This window comes from Aspergillus stella-maris (genome assembly GCF_047715825.1).
Source record: "Aspergillus stella-maris strain CBS 113639 unplaced genomic scaffold BDV14scaffold_84, whole genome shotgun sequence".
Taxonomy (NCBI): domain Eukaryota; kingdom Fungi; phylum Ascomycota; class Eurotiomycetes; order Eurotiales; family Aspergillaceae; genus Aspergillus; species Aspergillus stella-maris.
This window is the reverse complement of record NW_027396878.1, coordinates 21231-39870: the sequence shown is the minus strand read 5'-3', so window position 1 is coordinate 39870 and position 18640 is coordinate 21231. Positions and strand designations below refer to the sequence as shown.

The 18640-nt window shown below is 50.5% G+C and overlaps 8 protein-coding genes across 8 annotated transcripts; 3 read left to right on the top strand and 5 right to left on the bottom strand.

Moving 5' to 3' along the window:
- Positions 1-907: 907 nt before the first annotated feature.
- BDV14DRAFT_204937 (uncharacterized protein) lies at positions 908-1737 on the bottom strand (the record flags this gene model as incomplete). The annotated part of the gene is made up of 2 exons (XM_073774624.1): positions 908-1540; positions 1618-1737. The coding sequence occupies 2 exons, from the start codon at positions 1735-1737 to the stop codon at positions 908-910; spliced, it is 753 nt and encodes a 250-aa protein (XP_073623155.1).
- Positions 1738-3033: 1296 nt separating this feature from the next.
- BDV14DRAFT_183117 (ankyrin repeat domain-containing protein) lies at positions 3034-3949 on the top strand. Its single transcript, XM_073770334.1, has one exon. It carries the CDS (start codon positions 3090-3092, stop codon positions 3600-3602), a length of 513 nt encoding a protein of 170 aa, XP_073623154.1. The 5' UTR covers positions 3034-3089; the 3' UTR covers positions 3603-3949.
- A 724-nt stretch (positions 3950-4673) lies between these two features.
- Positions 4674-6518, bottom strand: BDV14DRAFT_211813 (cytochrome P450; the record flags this gene model as incomplete). The annotated part of the gene is made up of 4 exons (XM_073776176.1): positions 4674-4867; positions 4926-6022; positions 6086-6323; positions 6494-6518. 4 exons carry the CDS (start codon positions 6516-6518, stop codon positions 4674-4676), a joined length of 1554 nt encoding a protein of 517 aa, XP_073623153.1.
- A 220-nt stretch (positions 6519-6738) lies between these two features.
- BDV14DRAFT_204934 (fungal specific transcription factor domain-containing protein) lies at positions 6739-8511 on the bottom strand (the record flags this gene model as incomplete). Its single annotated transcript, XM_073774623.1, has 4 exons — positions 6739-6806; positions 7216-7714; positions 7770-8210; positions 8263-8511. 4 exons carry the CDS (start codon positions 8509-8511, stop codon positions 6739-6741), a joined length of 1257 nt encoding a protein of 418 aa, XP_073623152.1.
- A 1931-nt stretch (positions 8512-10442) lies between these two features.
- Positions 10443-12350, top strand: BDV14DRAFT_204933 (major facilitator superfamily domain-containing protein; the record flags this gene model as incomplete). The annotated part of the gene is made up of 7 exons (XM_073774622.1): positions 10443-10796; positions 10851-11074; positions 11129-11200; positions 11255-11439; positions 11499-11935; positions 11990-12268; positions 12330-12350. 7 exons carry the CDS (start codon positions 10443-10445, stop codon positions 12348-12350), a joined length of 1572 nt encoding a protein of 523 aa, XP_073623151.1.
- Positions 12351-13102: 752 nt separating this feature from the next.
- Positions 13103-15044, bottom strand: BDV14DRAFT_204932 (isocitrate lyase; the record flags this gene model as incomplete). Its single annotated transcript, XM_073774621.1, has 5 exons — positions 13103-14077; positions 14130-14239; positions 14297-14618; positions 14681-14861; positions 14935-15044. The coding sequence occupies 5 exons, from the start codon at positions 15042-15044 to the stop codon at positions 13103-13105; spliced, it is 1698 nt and encodes a 565-aa protein (XP_073623150.1).
- Positions 15045-15605: 561 nt separating this feature from the next.
- BDV14DRAFT_211812 (aminotransferase) lies at positions 15606-17132 on the top strand (the record flags this gene model as incomplete). The annotated part of the gene is made up of 2 exons (XM_073776175.1): positions 15606-16564; positions 16637-17132. The coding sequence occupies 2 exons, from the start codon at positions 15606-15608 to the stop codon at positions 17130-17132; spliced, it is 1455 nt and encodes a 484-aa protein (XP_073623149.1).
- A 115-nt stretch (positions 17133-17247) lies between these two features.
- BDV14DRAFT_211810 (carbon-nitrogen hydrolase family protein) lies at positions 17248-18626 on the bottom strand (the record flags this gene model as incomplete). Its single annotated transcript, XM_073776174.1, has 3 exons — positions 18392-18626; positions 17951-18326; positions 17248-17886 (listed from the first exon to the last, which is right to left on the bottom strand). Exons 1-3 carry the CDS (start codon positions 18463-18465, stop codon positions 17248-17250), a joined length of 1089 nt encoding a protein of 362 aa, XP_073623148.1. The 5' UTR covers positions 18466-18626.
- Positions 18627-18640: the final 14 nt, after the last annotated feature.

Genomic DNA, 18640 nt, shown 5'->3' with positions numbered 1-18640 from the left:
TCTATTGAGCCGGAGCTAAATTAGACACGCGTGACACATTACACGCATAAAATGCCGTCTGATTGCTGACTCTAGAGCCAAACTCAGCATCGTATGGAATTCAAAAGGCAATACTCCCCCAAAGCCAAAGAGAGGACCTATCCGTGAGCCCTCTGGGAGATACCACATTGAATCCCACGGCGCTACCCCGGCGCGCTACAGTATACGCAGGTCCCCCACTCCCTCTGCGTTTAAGAAGAACCTGCCTCGACTCGACAGTGTCAGGGTATTCCCAGCCTTGCCGTCGCCGCCCTCAAGAACGTCTCGATCCACTCATCCAATTGGCTTTTGCTGAGGTTCGGTAGTTTGGCAGGGGCGGAAGGGATTAGGTGGTTGGTGGGAACTTGGGCGTTCTTGACGAAGGAGAGATCTTGGAGGAGAATCGGGCTTGCGGGCTTGCGGTGGAAGAGCATTGAGGCTCTAGATGCGATTCTGCTAGATGCAGGTGCAGGTGCGAGCCAGTCCAAACCAATGAACCCTGATCAGACTGCGTGGGAGACTTCAGGTTCAGGTTCCATTAGGCGCCGGTAAGGTAGACGTACTCGTCCTCTCCATTCCTCGAGGGGATGTCCTCGACATGGTCCCATCCGCTCCTGTCCCGTTGAGTCCAGTGCATTCGAGCCGATCGTACGCTTTGTGAAGGGGCAGGTATCTGTTCACCATGCCCTCATATTCGACGTGGGGATACACGATGCTAGCTTCCCCTGGGAATTGAAGAACCCAGCGAATGACCCCGGCTGATATAGCTTGCAAGACTGGGAATGGCGCGGTCATAACTCCAGGATTCTTGGCCCGGCATATGATTGCGACGGAACCCTCTCCATTTCGTAGATAGAATGAGTTTTCATTTGAACTCTGAAGTTCGAACTCAATCCCAGGGTCCTAACAACGGCGTGTTCCCACCCTCGCCCTCTTCTGAGTGGTTGTTCTCCTGGTGCCGTTGATGCTGCTCGAGCTGGCGCTGCATCCGCAATGCCCCCTGGAATCTAGTCCAACGCGAGTACCAAGCTGAATACTCATCAGTCCCCTGATCAAGTTCATCCTGACCCTCTTGAGTCCGGTGGTCCTCTCCGCTCCCACCCGCATTACTCCCTGACCCCGCGCGCGCCTGCTCATCATCCCCACCAACAACAAGAACCATCTTCCTAACCCCATTAACATCCAAAACATGCTGCTTCAAGTCCCCATATCTCGTCGTGCTGCGCCGAGGCAGACCGAGCGACGGCCTCGGTCCAGAAATCGAACTCCCGCGCATACTACCCGAGCTTGACGGCGGGAGAGACGGTATAGGGGAAGCATGAACAAGGCCCGATTCAAGGTCGGCCATTTTATGGTTTGAGCCGGAGGATGTATCGAGGGCGAGGCCGTATGTTGAGTCTGTATCGCTGTTGTTGGAGTTGTTGTTGTGGTTGTCGGCGTCTGTGTACTCGGGGGTGAACTCGTAGTATTGTTTCCGCGGGCGGAAGAAGTAGCTGAATAGGGGGATTGATCTGTCGCAAAGCTACGGCACATAAATGTCAGAACCAGGCCATTGACGAAAAAGAATAGTAGTAAAATGGATGGAGGGTAAAAGTATACCTGACTAACCAACCCCAACGCGAACGTCACGAAAATCAGGGCCCCAAGGACAAGGATAATAACCCCGTCGGAGCTTTGAAAGTGCCTGTGGTTGGGGTGTGTGGAGGTGGAGTTGGCCATTGGCGACAAAAATCTCGAGCCTCAAATGACAGGCGGACCTTGTTATGCCTTGCAAGATATAAATAGTTTAGAAATAGATAGAGTTGAAAGCCTCCAAGGTTAGATCATGAACCTAGAAAGAAAAAGCAAGGAAGTGAAGTGAAACTGTGAAAGGGGGAAGCCAGGAACTCCAAACAAGGCGATTAGAGTCTGACACTTGGGGCGGTAATCTCTGTTAGGCAGAGGGCTAGAAAATCCTTCGACTCTGTCTAGTCTAGCATCGCATTACTGCCAATTTTTTCTGCGTTTCTTTTGCCTCATTCGCCTCGACTCGAGTCCGGGACTAGGCGTTTTAGACTGGCATCGTATTCGTAATGCTAAGCTCTTTAGCGTGTAGTACCTTTGTTAGTGAACTAGAATGCAGAGTCTAAGACGCCATGAGTTAGGGCAGCAGCGGCAGGAAAAGGCTCAATTGAGCGAACGGCATTCGCAGCCAGCCCAACCCGGATTTACCCGAGCGGACTGGGGTTTGACTGCTGTCACTTTGACCATATTGAGAAGCCAAGGCTCATTCTTGTAGCTTCAATGTACTGTGTAGTTTGGCCGCGACCATTCTCGACTCTCCTGTCAAAAATAAGGAGGTTTTCCGGCGGGGACGGGGATGGATTCCGTACCCACAGAACAATGGCACAGCCAGCACTGGCCACATTCCAGCGCCGACAGCTGGCTATAGATCCGGAAAATCTGTCTCCCGATGCTTGAGTTGACTTGACTCTTCTTGGGAACGGGATCTGGACTGGATCGGCCACCCCCGAACTGGAGCACTGCCCGGCCGAACCGAGTCTCAGTCGTCGGGTAATTGGGCTAATTGCATGCAACCGGGGACCGCGGGCTGAGTACGTCTCCTCCGTATCCTGTGGGGCAGAACGTAGTCTGAGTCATGTTGACAGTGGTAGTTGACAGCAACAACTAATGAAAGTGAAACTAGACTGCGTCTCTGCCGCAAGTTTGCTGCTAAATAGCCTTCATGGCCATCGGTACTGCTGGCCATCTATGGCTGTGGAGTAAAGCTTATGCAGTGTAGCGCTGACCCCGGACACACGTGGGTGGATTCTCTGCTGCGATAGGCTTGTATACAGGACTGAGCTAGAGTAGATTGGTTAGTGGCTGCCTCGGAGAATGCTCTGGGCGGGTTGCACTTGCGACCAGCTAGGCCAGCTACAGCAACTGCTCGAGTGGTCTCTTGCCTAGAATGATGTGGTAAGAATCTGCGGTGGCGGTTATATTCGAGAACCCACCACCATCCTCTCATCCATCTTCATCAACACTTCCTACCTGACTTACACTCAAGGTCCTCATCCAGACGGAATAAGATGGCGCTTCCTCTCCTCTACGCCGCCGCAACCGGCGACAACGCTCTCATCGAACAAACCCACGCTGCCACACCCGCCCTCCTCAAATCAATAAACCCATCCGGTCAAACAGCCCTACACCTCGCCGCTCACCACAACGAAACCTCAACCCTTCGTCTCCTCCTCTCCTACAACCTCATCTCCCGTTCAGCCCGCGACGACAAAGGCCAAACACCCCTGCACATTGCCGCCCAAGGCGCCTCGCCCGATATGGTCGAAATCCTCCTCCAAAACGACGACGGAACGAGCTGTTCAGCGCGTGACAAAGATGGCAAGACGGCGATATTTTATGCGTACCAAAACCCCTGCCTTGAGGTTCTCGCCGTGTTTCTAAGGAGTGCCCCGAGCTGTGGTAGCGGCTGTGCGCTCACACCAGAGATTATCCTGCGTTCTGGAGCAAGCGACTACTTTGGCTCTGCCGTCGCTAAAGAGTCAAGATGTTGTGGGCGAGGGACGGCCACGACGCGGAGCTGAGTTGATATATAAAGATGAATGCTCGATACAATCGGTACAGCATTGGGGCTGGCACGAATTCGAAAGACGGTATCGAGTTTTGTCCAGAGTATGCAAAGTCTCTAAAGCTGAGAGGAGTTATCTTGATGTATTGGAGTTCGGATCCTGACGCTTTATACCTGGGTCGTTTGTTTTCTTTTGTATGTTTAGCGCAATTGGGTCTGATTTAGCACAACACTTGAATGAGATATGATAGGCAAATTGGACCTTGAAAAAGGAAATATCAACGGACTATCATCAAGGTCGCTCCCGTTGTTGTAGGACACAGTCGTTGGAATGCCCCGGTCAGGAGCTCCAACGGCAGCATGCGAGCATAGTGGGCAGAGGCATGTCCGTCCGCGTATCGCAATCAAAACCCACCAGGTACCCAAGTTCAAGAGGAAGGTCCCTTATTAGGTAGGCAATGCCATCGCAGCTCAAATAGGAATGACCTCATCATGTCTGCTCACTCCGACCAGCCGTGGTTCCTCCTTCTTATACGCGCGATATACTGCCTGCAGGCCGGGATGCTGCAGCCATTGCTTTATTCAGGAGACTCGAACTCACCTAGTGGTCCATAGTAGATATGCTGTACACTCTCTGAGCTACGAACATGTGGCCCAAGTACCGAGGATTAAAAAGCAAGCTGCATGGGATCTGGTTCCGATAAGCTGCAGTCTCCAACTACTAGACTAAATCCTGCGATACTCTTTTTTGACTCCACTGATGGAGCTGCTCGACTCGTTGCCTTGAACTAGCCTGGTTGCTATCTAAGCCCTATCGGTAGAACTATTCTTCGTGGTAATTCTGATGTATCGAGGCCAAGGAGTAGCATCACCCCCACCCTATTTTACTCTGTGAATAGTATTCCTAGAAAATAGAGGACGAAGGCAAAAACAATCAATCGAACAATAATCACGCTTCCATGGATTTTGAATTCAAAAATACAATTCAGCATTACCAAGATAACTAACGCTATATCTCACTGCTCCATATCGAAGAGTCATCCAGTGGTCAGCGAGACATGTATCATATCACAGCCCACCCCCGGCATTATCTACCATGGGCCCAGATTCCGTCGATATAAGCTTCGCAGCCCGTATCCTGAGGAGTGAGATGATGAAACATCAATTCCAGCCGGTGCCCCTTCGGCCCAGCCAGATAGGAATCCTGCAGCTCCATAGATCCATGGTCATGGATGGTCGTGGTGAAGTTTGCGTAGACCGTTGCGACGAGGTACTTCATAGCTATTGCACATCTTCATTAGCGTTCTTTCTCATCCAATTCCATAAACTTGTGTCTTACAGTAGTAGGCAAAGTTACTCCCAATACACATCCGCCCGCCACTACTGAACGGCCAAAACCATCGCTTCATTGTCGCCAGTTGTTCCGGGGAAGCGTCTAGCCAGCGCTCTGGCTTCCACTCCTGCGGGTCAGGGAATACGTCGGGCGTTTGGTGCAGCGAAAATGCGTATGACTGCACAATTGTGCCGGCGGGGATATTGTCGTACCCGCCCAGCGAGCATGGATTTGGGACGACGCGCGGTTGACCACCTGGCACAGACGGCCAGAGGCGGAGGGTTTCTGTAAGGATTGCGTGGAGGATCGGCAGAGCCTCAATGGCCTTCGGGTCAGGGATATCGTCAACCTCGATGTCCTGCTGTCTTCTGTGGTGTCGGAGACTGGGACTGAGGGCTTGCAACTCGGCACGGAGCCTAGCCTGCCATTCTGGATGGCGGCACATTTCGTAGAAGAGGTATGTCTCTGTGTTTCCGCTTGTTTCGAAGGCAGCTGAGTTGTGCGCGAACATGTCTCTTGCGATTTCCAGGCGCCGTGGATAGTTCTTGTCGCTTAATGATGCCTCGCTCATTGAATTTAGGGCCTGCTCGAATACGACGGGGCGGTCCTCGTCTGATACTTGCCTCTTGCTGGCAAGAAGATGCTGCGCGCCGTCGCATTTCTCGAGGTTCCAATCTTCAATTGCTCGGAATTTGGTATCGACCGACTGGGGTATTAGAAACAGCCCGATTTTCCGCAAGAAGCTCGCGAGATCAGGGAAGTAGTATTGCCAGAAGAGCGAAGGGTAGGGTGCGAAGAACCCGTCGAGGTACAGTCTTCTCTCCTTCTCATTGACAAGGAGGTTGCTCGCTAGGGATCTCCCGTACTGCCACTGGGTGAATGTGTCCATCGAGTACGCATAGTTGAGCTCTAGCACTTTGATCGGCTTCTTTTCGTCCGCGGCTCTGCCTAGAATCCGAAGGTATCCATTGAATAGGACATCGCGCGTCGCGGCCTGGGCAGTGGGTGATGCAAGGACAAAGGTCTTGGAAAATGTATTCGAGATTATCCTTTTTCTCGTCGAATGGGTTGCGTTATCCTCGAAGGTGAATATGTTCTCGGTGCTGCTCGCGATGTCCCACGAGTCAGCATTGTTCTGTGCCATCGTCAGTTGTTGAGGTACCTACTTGTAGATTGCAAAACCCCGCTTATAGAAGATTGGTTTTGGGAACCCCCCCTGGTAGACCTTTTTCAATCCTTCGTCGAAACAGTTTAGGCTGACGAGGTTGGGTGCGAGTCGGACTGCCGCCCCCAACTGCATGTGTCGTTTGTAGACTGTAAGGTTCTCTTGCGATGTCCATCTCATCCAGTTGACCCAGATGGAGCAGAGATGACAGGACCAATGTGCAGCAGGAATCTTTGACACTGGTGAGATCAAAAGTGGGTAAATCGAGCGTCAGAGGGAGCGTGTCATGACAGAGATTTGAAGAGGTCGTTTGTCATGTATGCAGGTAGCCTTTGCCGTCAATGAATGAGTCACGGATATCCCTGTCAGTTCTCACAAGCGTGTCCTATTCCGCCTTATGTTAGCTAACTTAGTGCTGAGGGCGAGAGTTGCATCGGGAAGTCCCTTTGTTTGGAGTTACAAGTAGCTCTCGTCGCCCTTCGTGCCCATGTCGCTGGCGCCTGGAAACCGGCCACAGGCAAACAAAAAATAGGAGAGTATGACTGCCCAGTGTTCCCTAATATAGACATACTGTACACGCCTAATTTGAAGGGTACCAGTGTATGAGGTGTTGGATACAGGCTTGCGAAATAGACAGCTGAAGCCCAAACAAGGCTAGGAGGGGAGTTTCGGCTGGAATACCTGGGAGAAAGCGAGATATGAGGGTTTGCCTTTACTGAAGTCTACCAGGCGTTATGTTAGCTCTCTAAAAGAACTGAGAATATAATTACTGGGAATAGAATAATTACATCCGACCATGTTTTTTGCTTATCTTCCTAATTCGTGATTCATTGGACACAGACATTTGGAAACTCGGTGGAACCTGAAACCGCCACCAACTGCCCGGACGAGAAACCTGAAGTAGGGCAAGGCCATCACCTGACCACGCGCATAGCCCTCTTCGTCGGACAGCACTCAAGATTTGATCGAATGTATGGGAACGGTTTAGGTAAAGTCGGGAGACCGAAGACAAATACAACGTGCGATTAAACTAGAACATATCATAGTCCGGAAACGCCGTAGGAAACTCTAAGCCTTGCTCCATCCATATTCCATCCAACTGGCCAGCAGGCGGTTCCATGCCATATATACCTGAAGGGTAGTAATCTAGTGTAGTACTTTCGAAGATCGGCCCTGTAGATATAGTGCCAGCAGTATTAGTATTAGGATTAGGCTGGCCGCCTGGCACACTCTCAACAATAGTGTCATCGTGTGGAAAGTCCTCGATAATCATCTGCTCAATCATCCCTAGGACATCGCGATTCAGCACTATTAAGCTTACTGCAGGTAGTTTCTCGCGAATATCGCTGACTGTCTCTTCTCCAATCCGTTTGATTGCGCGACCACTACGAGCTTGAACGGGAGATGTTGGTGGCTGTTCGACGAGGGGGACCTCGGTTGCAAGAAGTTCAAAGACATCAAGCAAATCTTTTGCTTGCTCCCATCGCTCGGCGATGATAGTCAGGTTGTTGGAGCAAGCCCTTGTCGCGCCGAGGATGCTCTTTGCGTTATACGCATTAGTGCGGAACTTGGGAGGTGTCGCCCAGAGACAGTAGAGCATAGTAATGCCAACAGAAAACTGACTGACAAGCTAGAAGTCCAATGAGAACCGGGATATTTAGGAACGGTTAGTTTGGAGAACTTACACCAAGCCAAGGGTGAGGTATCGTTTTGTAGCCCTGGAACTTCCGGAATATCATGATTGTCTGCAGACTCGCTTGGAGGGCCCAGTCCCCAGCGGGGCCTCGCACGTTGACTCTGTTGGGCATATGTAGAAGAAGCAGACACAAATTGTAAGTAATCTGAAGCCATCGCTCATCAGTTGGGCGCTTGGAGTTTGTATCCGCAGCTTTCTGAAGGTTCGAGCGCCAGTTTTCCAGTTTCGAGAGTATATAAAGTCGCCAAGTTGAAAGGAAATCAGGATCCAAAAGCGAATAGCCCGATCGTGTTGTCATGTTCAAGATCTCTGATTGAATTCGGAGGCATCGCTCGCGGTGGAGAGTTGAAGAAACAGAGGTATGCACAAGCGGCCCATCTGAGATGGGTGACGCCTCGGATATTCGGGAATCATCGATGTTATCGAACAGCTGAAGTAGTCAGGGAGAGTATTCCTAAAGTAAACAGAGGTGTTGCGCTCACCGGAACCGTAATATTAGCATCTGCTACGGAATATGGCAGTCGAAAGACTCCACAAGCAAGTCGATCAAGTGCGTAAGAAGACCAAAAGGCTCTTCGCCGCATTTGGATTTCCATCCTAGCCTCATTGTCCCTGGGTTCTGGTTCTGCTTCTACAAGATGGAATTGAGAAAGAACGCAGTAACGAACGGCCGCGGAAACTGTGAGGACGATTTGTTCAGTTGACGGTGAGAATATAGCATGGATAGCCATTATGAGGTAGGCTTGAACGTGTAGCAGGCGGCTAGGAGTTTGTAAGACCAAAGGCAGGTAGTGCCCAACGGCTTGATCATAGAAATTCTCCGCATGTTAGGTAGTATGCCCAGAGAAAGGTATTGTCTTTTTTATGGACTTACTCGAGAAGTCGATAGCACACTACTTGGACTTTTCGGGTCAAGGAGCAGACTGACAGCAAACAACTATTATAACATGTATTAGCTTTACGCTCGATGTCAGCAAAATTCCTAAGATGCTTACCATGTTAACGAAGAACCCTTGCCAGAGTCCTTTCGCTCGCCCTTCCAGTGAACCCTGTTTCCACGCTGCATGCCATGTATAGTATATTTTCTTCAAAAGAAAAGGCCATCGGATGTTGGCGTTATCGAAATATATATTGATTAGATGCTCCTCAACAGACTCTGGTATCGAATTTGGCCAAACTGCAAGTTTGTTGAGGTAGTCTTCCAGGGTGGCTCGATCTTCAAATCCATCACTTCCGCGGCGAGGTATATTGCTGCAAGAGCTACCAGGGGCGCGAGGACTCCCGGCATCCGATATGGAGGCTACAAGCGACGGGCGACTCTGCGATGTAGGTGAACTTGAAATTTGTATGCGAGTTGTATGAGAAACACCATTTCCGTATGGTGGCGCAGCAGATTCAACATGGGATTGAGGTGTAATCTGTTCACGATTCTGAGAGCTTCCCTCGGAGAAGACTCGGAGTACATCGGACTCCGGTCTGGTGCAGAAGTAGCTTTGTGTGTCTTGCAAAGTTAGAAGACTATTTTGAAATTGTTGTGTCGAATTTTCGGGCGCAAGGTGCTCTAGCTGAGCGACCTTTTGCTCGAGCAATTTTACGTAGCTGTAATACCATGAACATCATATATTGGGGTTGTAGAAGGGCTTCCACATACTCTGCACTGTGCCTTGTTCTGATAGAGGCAGGCTCTGTAGGCTCACAATCTGATGGCTTGTCATTAACCGCATCAAGGGATGCAGAACGGTTGCCTAGATACCTTCATTTGCTCTCAGGCAATTGGAGCACGGGTTTTGGCCATCTCCATTGCACTAGGTCGCCCAGGTCAGTACATAATTGCGGATATGATGATGGCAATGGAGGTTTTAACCTTCTGTTTACGATGTCGACACCTTCTGCATGCTAATATTCTCGGGCGTTTAGACGGATGAGGAAGGGTGTCATGTTCCCCGGTCCCTGTCCCGTCCCACTCGTGCGAATTGAAATCAAGAGACACAGGCCTCGGCCCAAGTGAATGAGGTTTTGTGCAGCTCATGATCTCGAATGCTATGTCGCGGACTCTCGAGTCCGAAAATCATGAATGCCGTTGATTGCAAGAAAGAAGGATGCGGGGACGCAATGGAGATCCAACATTAGCACCGCGCCTGCCTTGGACAGCCATAGCTACCCCAACCTTATCATCAACAGATAAAGAGAGCTAGGCTCTTCTTCTTTCTGGTTGGATCACAGACAGTACTTCATCTATTAGCTTGGCAAGTTGGAGACAAAGGAATCCACCTAAAGTAGAGCTTCGGTCGAATTAGGGGTAGGCGTTGTGGTTGCATGGTGAACACCCCGGATAAGTGCCTACTTACAATGTACGCTCCAGACTCCTCATGTGCCGTTATCATCGTGCTTCCAGCGATAGACCCTGATAGGCTAATTGTGGCTTTGGGGTAGCTCTGGGAGCTACAATGATAAGGATCAGCATCATTATCAGCACACTAAGAGGATCGGACTCGAGAATCCGACAACACCTAAATCGCAAGCTAACAATATGATATCAGTAGGCCCTATCAGGTGTACTCAAGGAGCTCGAACATGCGCAAGATAACATGTTCCTTCATATAAGCAAAGCCTCCTTCCAATGCCATGTTTCTCGGTTGATCCGCTAAGTACCAAGAGCAGCATGGCCAAGAAGCCAGATCCAACGATGTCTATGGCGGAGCCCGTGGAAAGCAATCCGGGAAACATGCAAGGTGAAGTGTACGATATACCGAAAGACCACAAAAACAATGGTCCTGTCGGTAGGGATATTGCAGCAGAGCTCGCGGACAAATTTCAGGGCGAAGATGCCTTCACTGAAGATGAAGTCCGGCGGCTCCGCTGGAAGCTCGACTTTCGAATTATTCCTCTTGTATTTCTTAACGTCGTTCTTCCGGCCATGGACAAAGTCAGTCACGGAACGGCAGCACTTTACGGCCTGCAGACTGACCTCAATCTTGTTGGAAATCAATATTCCTGGATTGGAAGCATTTTTTATGTATGTGTGAACTGTTTTGCATTTGAACGCATTCTAACCTAATCTCGACTCCAGTTTGGCTATTTAGTCTGGTGCTTTCCTTCCGGTTCCCTACTGCAGAAGCTGCCTCTGGCTAAAACCATGGCAATCGCGACGCTGTTGTGGGGAATTGTATTGATTGGATCGGGCTTTGTAAAGACGTTCTCACAACTCATGGCGTGCCGTTTTCTTCTCGGATTGTTGGAGGCTCCAGTGATGCCTGGTAATATGCTGATTTTGTCTATGTGGTATACGCGACCGTATGTCTAAGCCTCGACTGATATATACTTGGTTTTGGTGCTGATGAAAAATAGGGAGCAAGCACTGCGATATGGCCTTATGTATACCGGTTTCTCAACATGTCTCACTGGTCCTATTGGATATGGGTAAGTCAATGCCTTGCATCCTGCCTAATGGACTATTCTGAGAATGATTAATAGAATCGGGTTCATCAAAAACAACAACTTCCACATCTGGCAAAGCTTCTTCTGGATTTGTGGCAGCATAACCTTTGCTTATGGAGTTATACTGCTGATATTCCTTCCTGACAACCCCGTCAAAGCGAGGTTTATCAATGAGCGCGAGAAGGCGATCTCGATCGAGAGAGTACGAGCAAATCAGACAGGTAAGCATTCAAACACAATGTTCAAGGACTACGGATCACCATCTAACCGTTGATGAAAGGTATCGAGAATAAAACCTTTAGAAAAGAACAAGTCCTTGAAGCATTCCTGGACATGCGCGTCTGGCTGATGTTCCTCTTCAACATCTGGATCAGTATCCCCAACGGCGGCCTAACGAACTTCAGTCCCTTGATCGTGAAAGGTCTTGGATATAATGCGCAGCGATCCTCGCTCCTCACGATTCCAAATGGGGTAATCCAGACGGCCTCGAGTTATATCTGCAATGGCGGTGTCTTCCTTGCCCTGAAGTACTGGCCTCAGTATCACTTTCGTGGCGTATTCATGATATTTGGTGTTATTGTTGGTTTGATATCGACGGTGTTTCTGTACACTCTCCCGATCGATGCTTTACATAGCAGACTTGCTGCGCTCTGGATGTCCTTCTTCTATTTGGGGCCTTATATCATTGGGCTTAGCCTTGTGGGTGCAAACACTGCAGTAAGTCCATCAAACCCCTCTACTACATGGAAGAAGTCTAACAAGCCCATCCAGGGCCACACAAAAAAGGTCACCGTAAACGCCATGATGTTCGTTTCCTACTGCGCATCAAACATCATCTCCCCTCAATTCTTCAAGTCTGACCAAGCACCGCTCTACCCTCTCGGCATCGGCGCAATTCTAGGCTCCTATGTCTTGTCTCTCCTGACTATAGCAGCTTACATGCTCGTTTGCTGGATCGAGAACAAGCGACGCGATGCGCGCGATGCAGCTGCTGGGGAGACCGTTCACCATGATACGGACTTTAAGGATTTGACTGATATTCAGAATTTGGTAAGTTGTACCCGAATCGTAATCTTGTTATTATTGGATATCCTGACATGTGAGAAACCAGCACTTTCGATACGTATGGTGAGATATAGTCCTGTCCTAGTTGGAGAACTGTATCCAAGTAGTCCTTGAGGAACCGCAAAGGAGATATCAGGAGCTCGGTTGGTGTAAGGTTCGCTATGGACAGAACTAGGGTTCAGATATCTAGGGAGATATATATATATACCAAACTTATGACAAGAAACAGTGCAAGACCATAGATATGGTGCTGCCTCATAAAACATAAACGACAGTTTCCCCGTTTAGCCAAATCATAACAAGCCCTCTCTAAGTTAGTGCAAGTGTCAGTCTGGATCAACTTAGTCCCTGTGGACGTTCATCACCAACCCCGTAGGTCCAGTACGGGGTCCGAATCGGTCCTTCTAGTTGTACTATTCAGCGACACCATCGCGCTTTTCTTCACATGCGGTGGATGTTGGTTCCGACTTGGGCAGGTGCGGTTTACAACCTAAGGTGTGGCGACTTCCGTATGTGATTCTTCACGGACTTGGTCGAGCCGGCAGGCACGACCGGCACTGGTTGCCCAGGGGACATGGGTCGTTCTTTCGTTGCAGTAGCCATTGGCATATCGTACCTTGCTTGACTCGGTGAATTATATACCTCGAATTAGGCAGATGTCGAAACACATAGATGATCGGTTTCCCCCTCAAGTGTAGTGCTTCAAGGACTCTTGGGGCTCGACAGGTACGCTCAGATACTCGCAACTGGCGTTGAACAGAAGCTGAAACTCTATAAATTGCAAAATGCTATTACCTGAACAAAACCGGACAAACAAATCTAACCAAACCTATTCGTCTTCGGCCCCCTAACAACCCCCTCGCCCATCCCAAGACTCTTCTGCACCCCATCAACCCCCATCGTAGCCGTCTCCAACAACGCATCAGCAAGATAAGCACCACTAAACTTAAGCCTCGCATATCCCCCCTCTCCAATCTCACTCTTCGTCTCAACCGCTCTACTTTCCAAACCGGGATACATAATCCCCAGCTCCGGCCCCTGCACCTCATTCATATACGCCGCAATCCCACCACTCTGCCACAACCGACTAAAATCCTCAGTTGCACGGCGCTGTCCCTGAAGAGCCCAGATCGGTTGAACGTGCCAGACAATACCGTACTTTTGCGAACTCTCCCACGGGAACTCCTTGACTTCGTCCGCGGTCCAGCCTGCCTTAAGCCAGTCGTACCCGCCCGTATACCCGAAGGCAAACTTGCGATCTGGATGCACGGTGCGAACACCGAGGTGGAAGTCTTCAATGTCGCTTTTAACGGGGTAGTCCATTCGCGCCCAGGTTGCTTCGCCTAGCCCCGAGGCGAGGAGGGCGCGGCTTATGACTGCTTCGACGGTGGGTGCCCAGCGGTATGAGCCCTCGGGGGTGCGGGGGAGGTCCCAGTTGAAGAGAACGTTGGTGTCGGGGAGATGTTGGGTTGCTAGCGCTTTGCGCTCGGTGAGTGAGGGAGTGGATGTTGCTGTTGTGGCTTGCTTGATTGCGCCTTGGTATGCCTTTAGGCCATCGAGGCTAGAGTCGGAGGCAGCTGCCGCGACTGCGTCGTCGAAAGTCTTTAGGTCGGCTGACGATAGCCATTCCTTTTGGGCTGAGAGGACGTCCTTTCCCTCTGCCATGGCCTGAGATAGGACCTTGCTCAGGGGCTCCACGGGCTTTGTTGCGCCCAAGATCCAGGCGTGGTCGCGGGAGTCTGTCACGGAGGTGATATAGCTCGAGTGGTCGGTGTCGCAGCGGCACAGAAGCATCTATAATAATCAGCATCCGTAAAGTTGCAATGGCTCATAAGATACGCCTTACGGTTTCTGCACCCATAATGTCAATCTGCATGCGCGCAACAGTCAACCGCGATAGGTACTCGCTGGTAGGAACAACAGTGCGTCCTTCACCAGTAGTAAATTTCTTTGTTCCTGTTCAAACCATGAGCCATCAATGCAGCTGCTGTGAAGGGGATATACATAGCATACCAATAGCAAGATCGTCCAAATGAAACATCGCAACACCAGCCTCCACAAACGCCCTCGTCATCTTCATCGTATGAGTAAGCCCACCAAACCCCATATCCCCATCCGCCACAATTGGCGTCAAAAAGTCAAAATTATCCAGCCCCTCCCGCTCTTCCTTCGGGTATAGGAACCTGAATTGCCGCTGGCGCTGGTCCTGCCACTGCTGTGATCGAAAGACTTTGTTTACCACGCCCGGGACGGTGTCCCAGGGGTAATCGGCGTGATCCATTCCTGGTTGGCTGACTTGGGAGTACCCGCATAGGGCACCGGATACGTAGATTGTCTGGTGAAAGTTGGGAGTGAGTAATGGTATTTGCCTGCTAAGGCATAACAGGGAGGGTATACCTGCTGGTGCTTCGCCATAACACCCGCCTGCAACGGGTCCGTACAACCGAATGTTAACTCGCAAGTACCGTTCTTCTGGTGCTCGTTCATCTGCTCCCATAGTTTGAGAGCCATGTCGCTGGACGGGTAATGCTGCTTGATTGAGCTTCGCAGGGCAGCGATGCGGCTTGCAGGGTATGGACTGCCATACGATGAACCGAATCAGCAATTGTTTGAAGGAGTCTCGAAGAAGAATCAATGGGTTGATCACCTACCGCTTAAGTTGTCTCTGCTTTGCGCTTGAGCTCCACCATGCTTCGATACCCGCGACTTCTTTGTCGAACTCGGCTTGCTCGGCGTCGAGCGATTTCTGGATTTCGGGCATGATTACTGAATGATAAAATGTTTGGAGATCTTGAAGCGCTGTAGACTGCTCAATCATGTACCAACTGAATGGGTCTTTGACGTAGATATAGCAATACAATTGTCTTTCCCCTCTTACTCCAACCCTGGCTTTGTTCATCCATCGGGACCTCATGTCCCCTCACCCGCCTCATCTCCATGTGCCGGTGCCGGGTTTCCGAGTCCGAGATTCCATCTTGACCAGTCAGTCCGTATGCGATAATATTGTCCTGAGTACGCGTTATCAGCAGATATCCCATTTAGCGGGTCATCGGACTCTAGAGTCCTAGCGTGTCCGACAGGGGCGACAAGGGTGATATGACGCCTATCAGATCGGACGAAGCTAGAGACACTCCTTATCTGCGGGGCGCAGATATGAAAGTCGATTAGGAATAGCCGATGAAGCGGGAGACTCTCTTGGCCGCGTTGAGGTAAGGGCGACCCTGGGGTATAGAGAGGTGCCTAAGTCATTCAAAAACAAATCAAGTACCTTATAGATGGCCCTTGTCTTTGTTGTCTTGCAACACCAACCACCCTCTCCACAATGACCGTAACTGAAAAGTTCATCGACCTGCAGAAGGGATGGCCGTCCCCACGACTCTTACCATCCCAAGCCCTCCAGGAAGCCGCATTCGCGACCCTTTCAAACCCTACCCGCGCAACAGATTCTATGCTCTATGGACCAAGTATCGGCGACCCAGCTTTGCGCAAGGGCGTCGCTTCCTGGCTTTCTGAGCTTTACTCTCTCCGGTCCCAGCCATCACCATCCCAGAATGACCACCACGAGAGCACGAAACTAAACCCCATCTCTTCGGACCGCATAAGCATAACAAACGGCGCATCCCAAAACCTCGCGTCCATAATGGAAGCATTCACAGACCCCGTATACACACGACGCATTTGGATGGTTGAACCTACTTATTTCCATGCATGTACTATATTCGAGGACGCGGGGTTCCAGGGGCGGTTGGTTGGTGTTCCTGAGGATGAGGAGGGTCTTGATGTGCAGTTTCTACGGAGACAGATGGAGTTTGTTGATGCGGAGGCTGAAACAGAGGCTGAGGGGGAAAAAGACCGCCGAAGTTCCTTCAAGCAATCACCTCGATACGAGAAACTCTACCGGCATGTCATATATCTCGTGCCGACGTTCAGTAACCCCAGCGCGAAGACATATACTCTATCTCGAAGAGAGAGTCTAGTCAGACTAGCGCGGGAATTCAATGCCCTGCTCGTGACGGATGATTGCTATGATTTTCTTTCTTGGGCGCTCGAATCGCCCTCTGTCTCCCCTCTGGCCAACGGGAACGGCAAAAAGTCTACGTCAACATCGAACCCATCACCCCCACCCCCAAGACTCGTCGACATCGACGCCTCACTACCAAAGGGAGACACCCAATGGGGCCACGCAGTGAGCAACGGGTCCTTCTCGAAAGTCGTTGGGCCTGGTCTGAGATGTGGTTGGGCTGAAGCAACGCCTGCTTTTATAAAGAGGTTGAATTTAGTGTAAGTCGGGCCTTGATCCAACCTACCTTTCTACCTATGTCCCGATGGCTGCTGAAATTTAATCGTCAAAAGCGGCGCAACAGTTTCAGGAGGCGCACCGGGTCAATTCTCTTCTGTTCTTATAGAACATGTTCTGCGAAGTGGATCTCTAACGTCTCATATTAATGACGTGTTAATCCCAACGTATCGGTCTCGGTGTTTTGCTATGCGGGAAGTCATAAGGGAGAGTCTCGTTCCACTGGGTGTTCAGATCGATACAGGCCTTCCATATCTCTCGCTCTCCTCAAGTCGGGAGATCAACAAACCCGCAGAGACGATAGGGGGTTTCTTCCTGTATATCGTGTTTCCGGAGGGTATAGAGGCAGATCAAGTCGCGAAGGTTGCGTTGGAAGAGTATAACCTTAGATTCCTATCTGCCGGCGCAATGGCAGTCAGGGGGAGTCCAAATAATTATAGCGAGGCCCTGTTGAAGAGGGGCGGTAGGCTTTGTTGGGCATGGGAGGAGGAAGAGGACATTGTGGAGGGAATTAGGAGGATAGGCAGGGTTTTGCAGGAGAGGTTTCAATAAGATATGCAGATGAGATGGTCATTGTTGGTTGATGAAATTGCATGGTCATGACCAAGCGTTCGTCTTCCTCCTTGGAAGACCATTAATCATGAATAACGTTGATAAAAAAATCTACCTACTCATCCTCCAACTCGGGAAACCTCGCCACATGCTCGAACCCCTCCCCCTCCCCATTGCTCTCCCTCTCAACATGAACCCTCGTCTCCCCCCTAACAACCAACGTAAAAAGATCAGGCCTAGAATAATGCCCCACCGGATCAACCCACTGTTTAGCCCGATAAATCTCATCAAAGTCCAACTCCGCATAAATAAGGCCCTCCCAGTCCGCCGGCACAGGCTCCGTAATACTCCTCCCATCAGGCGCGATGACCTGCGTAAATCCACCTCCAATTACAGCCGTATGTGGCTTTTCCTTCGCGCTGCTATCCACACTGGCACTTACCGTTGCGATGCTCTCGCTGGGTATAAGGCCGTTTGCCTCGAGGCCCTTAGTTGTCTGAATCGACGACGCGAGAAGAACAAAAACGCCTCCCTCAATGGCAAGGGTATGAGTAGCCATTCGGCACGCTTCAACGGTATTGAAGAAGGGCATTTTACCAATAGGCGGGAAGAGGCACGGCCAGGATGCAACGTGGATCTGTTCGCCTTGTGCGTAGGTGTTGTATTTGAGGAGTGGTTGGAGATGCTCGAAGCATTGCAGGCCGCCGATGCGGCCGAGGGGGGTTTGGATTACATTTTTGGAACAGTCGCCGGACTAGAGGATTGTCAGTTGGGTGATTTGGCGATACCGGAGGCAGGAGACGGAGGCGAAGACGTACAGCATCTCCAAAAAGAATCCTCTCCGGCCCAGTCGGTTTAAACTTCCTCCTGTGCAGTAATACCTTCCCATCTGGTCCGATGAACGTCTGCGCCATGTATAAACTCCCACCTTGGCGCTCAGAAATGCCCAAAACAACCATGATATCAGCAGCACAGGCAGCCTTGCGGATTGTCGCCATATGCTCAGAGTCCACAGAGACGCTGTTACGGTAGAATTCAAGCATGTAGTCGTTCACGACCTTTGTTGTATGCGCAAAGAGAAATGTCGGATAACCAGGTATCCAGAGTTCAGGGAAAGCGATGAGCTTTGCGCCGTTCTTTCCGGCTTCGACTATCAAGTCGCATGTTTTTTTGACGGCGGAGGTGACGTCGAACCTGGGAAATACTTTTGTTTAGTTCACTGTGATGCTGGCTAATTGTGGAGATAATGGCAAACTGACCAGCATGGTTCGGCCTGGACGACGGCCACTTTGACGGGGGCTGAGGGGTCAAGGTCAACAGGTAGGCGTGGCATGGTGGGAGGCAGAAATGGAGATTGGAGGAAGAAGAAATTGGACTGGAGAGAGCTCCTGATTGTGATGGCTGCAGTCAAGACGGGGCATTATATAGTGTTGTATATTCCGCCACTGTACAGCGGGAATCTACCCCCGTCTCTTATCCAAGACGCAATCGAGATAAGAGCGAGTAAA

What these genes read in the sequence shown, in the direction of transcription:
- BDV14DRAFT_183117 (XM_073770334.1), top strand. Translation starts at nt 3,090, where the DNA reads ATGGCGCTTCCTCTCCTCTACGCCGCCGCAACCGGCGACAACGCTCTC.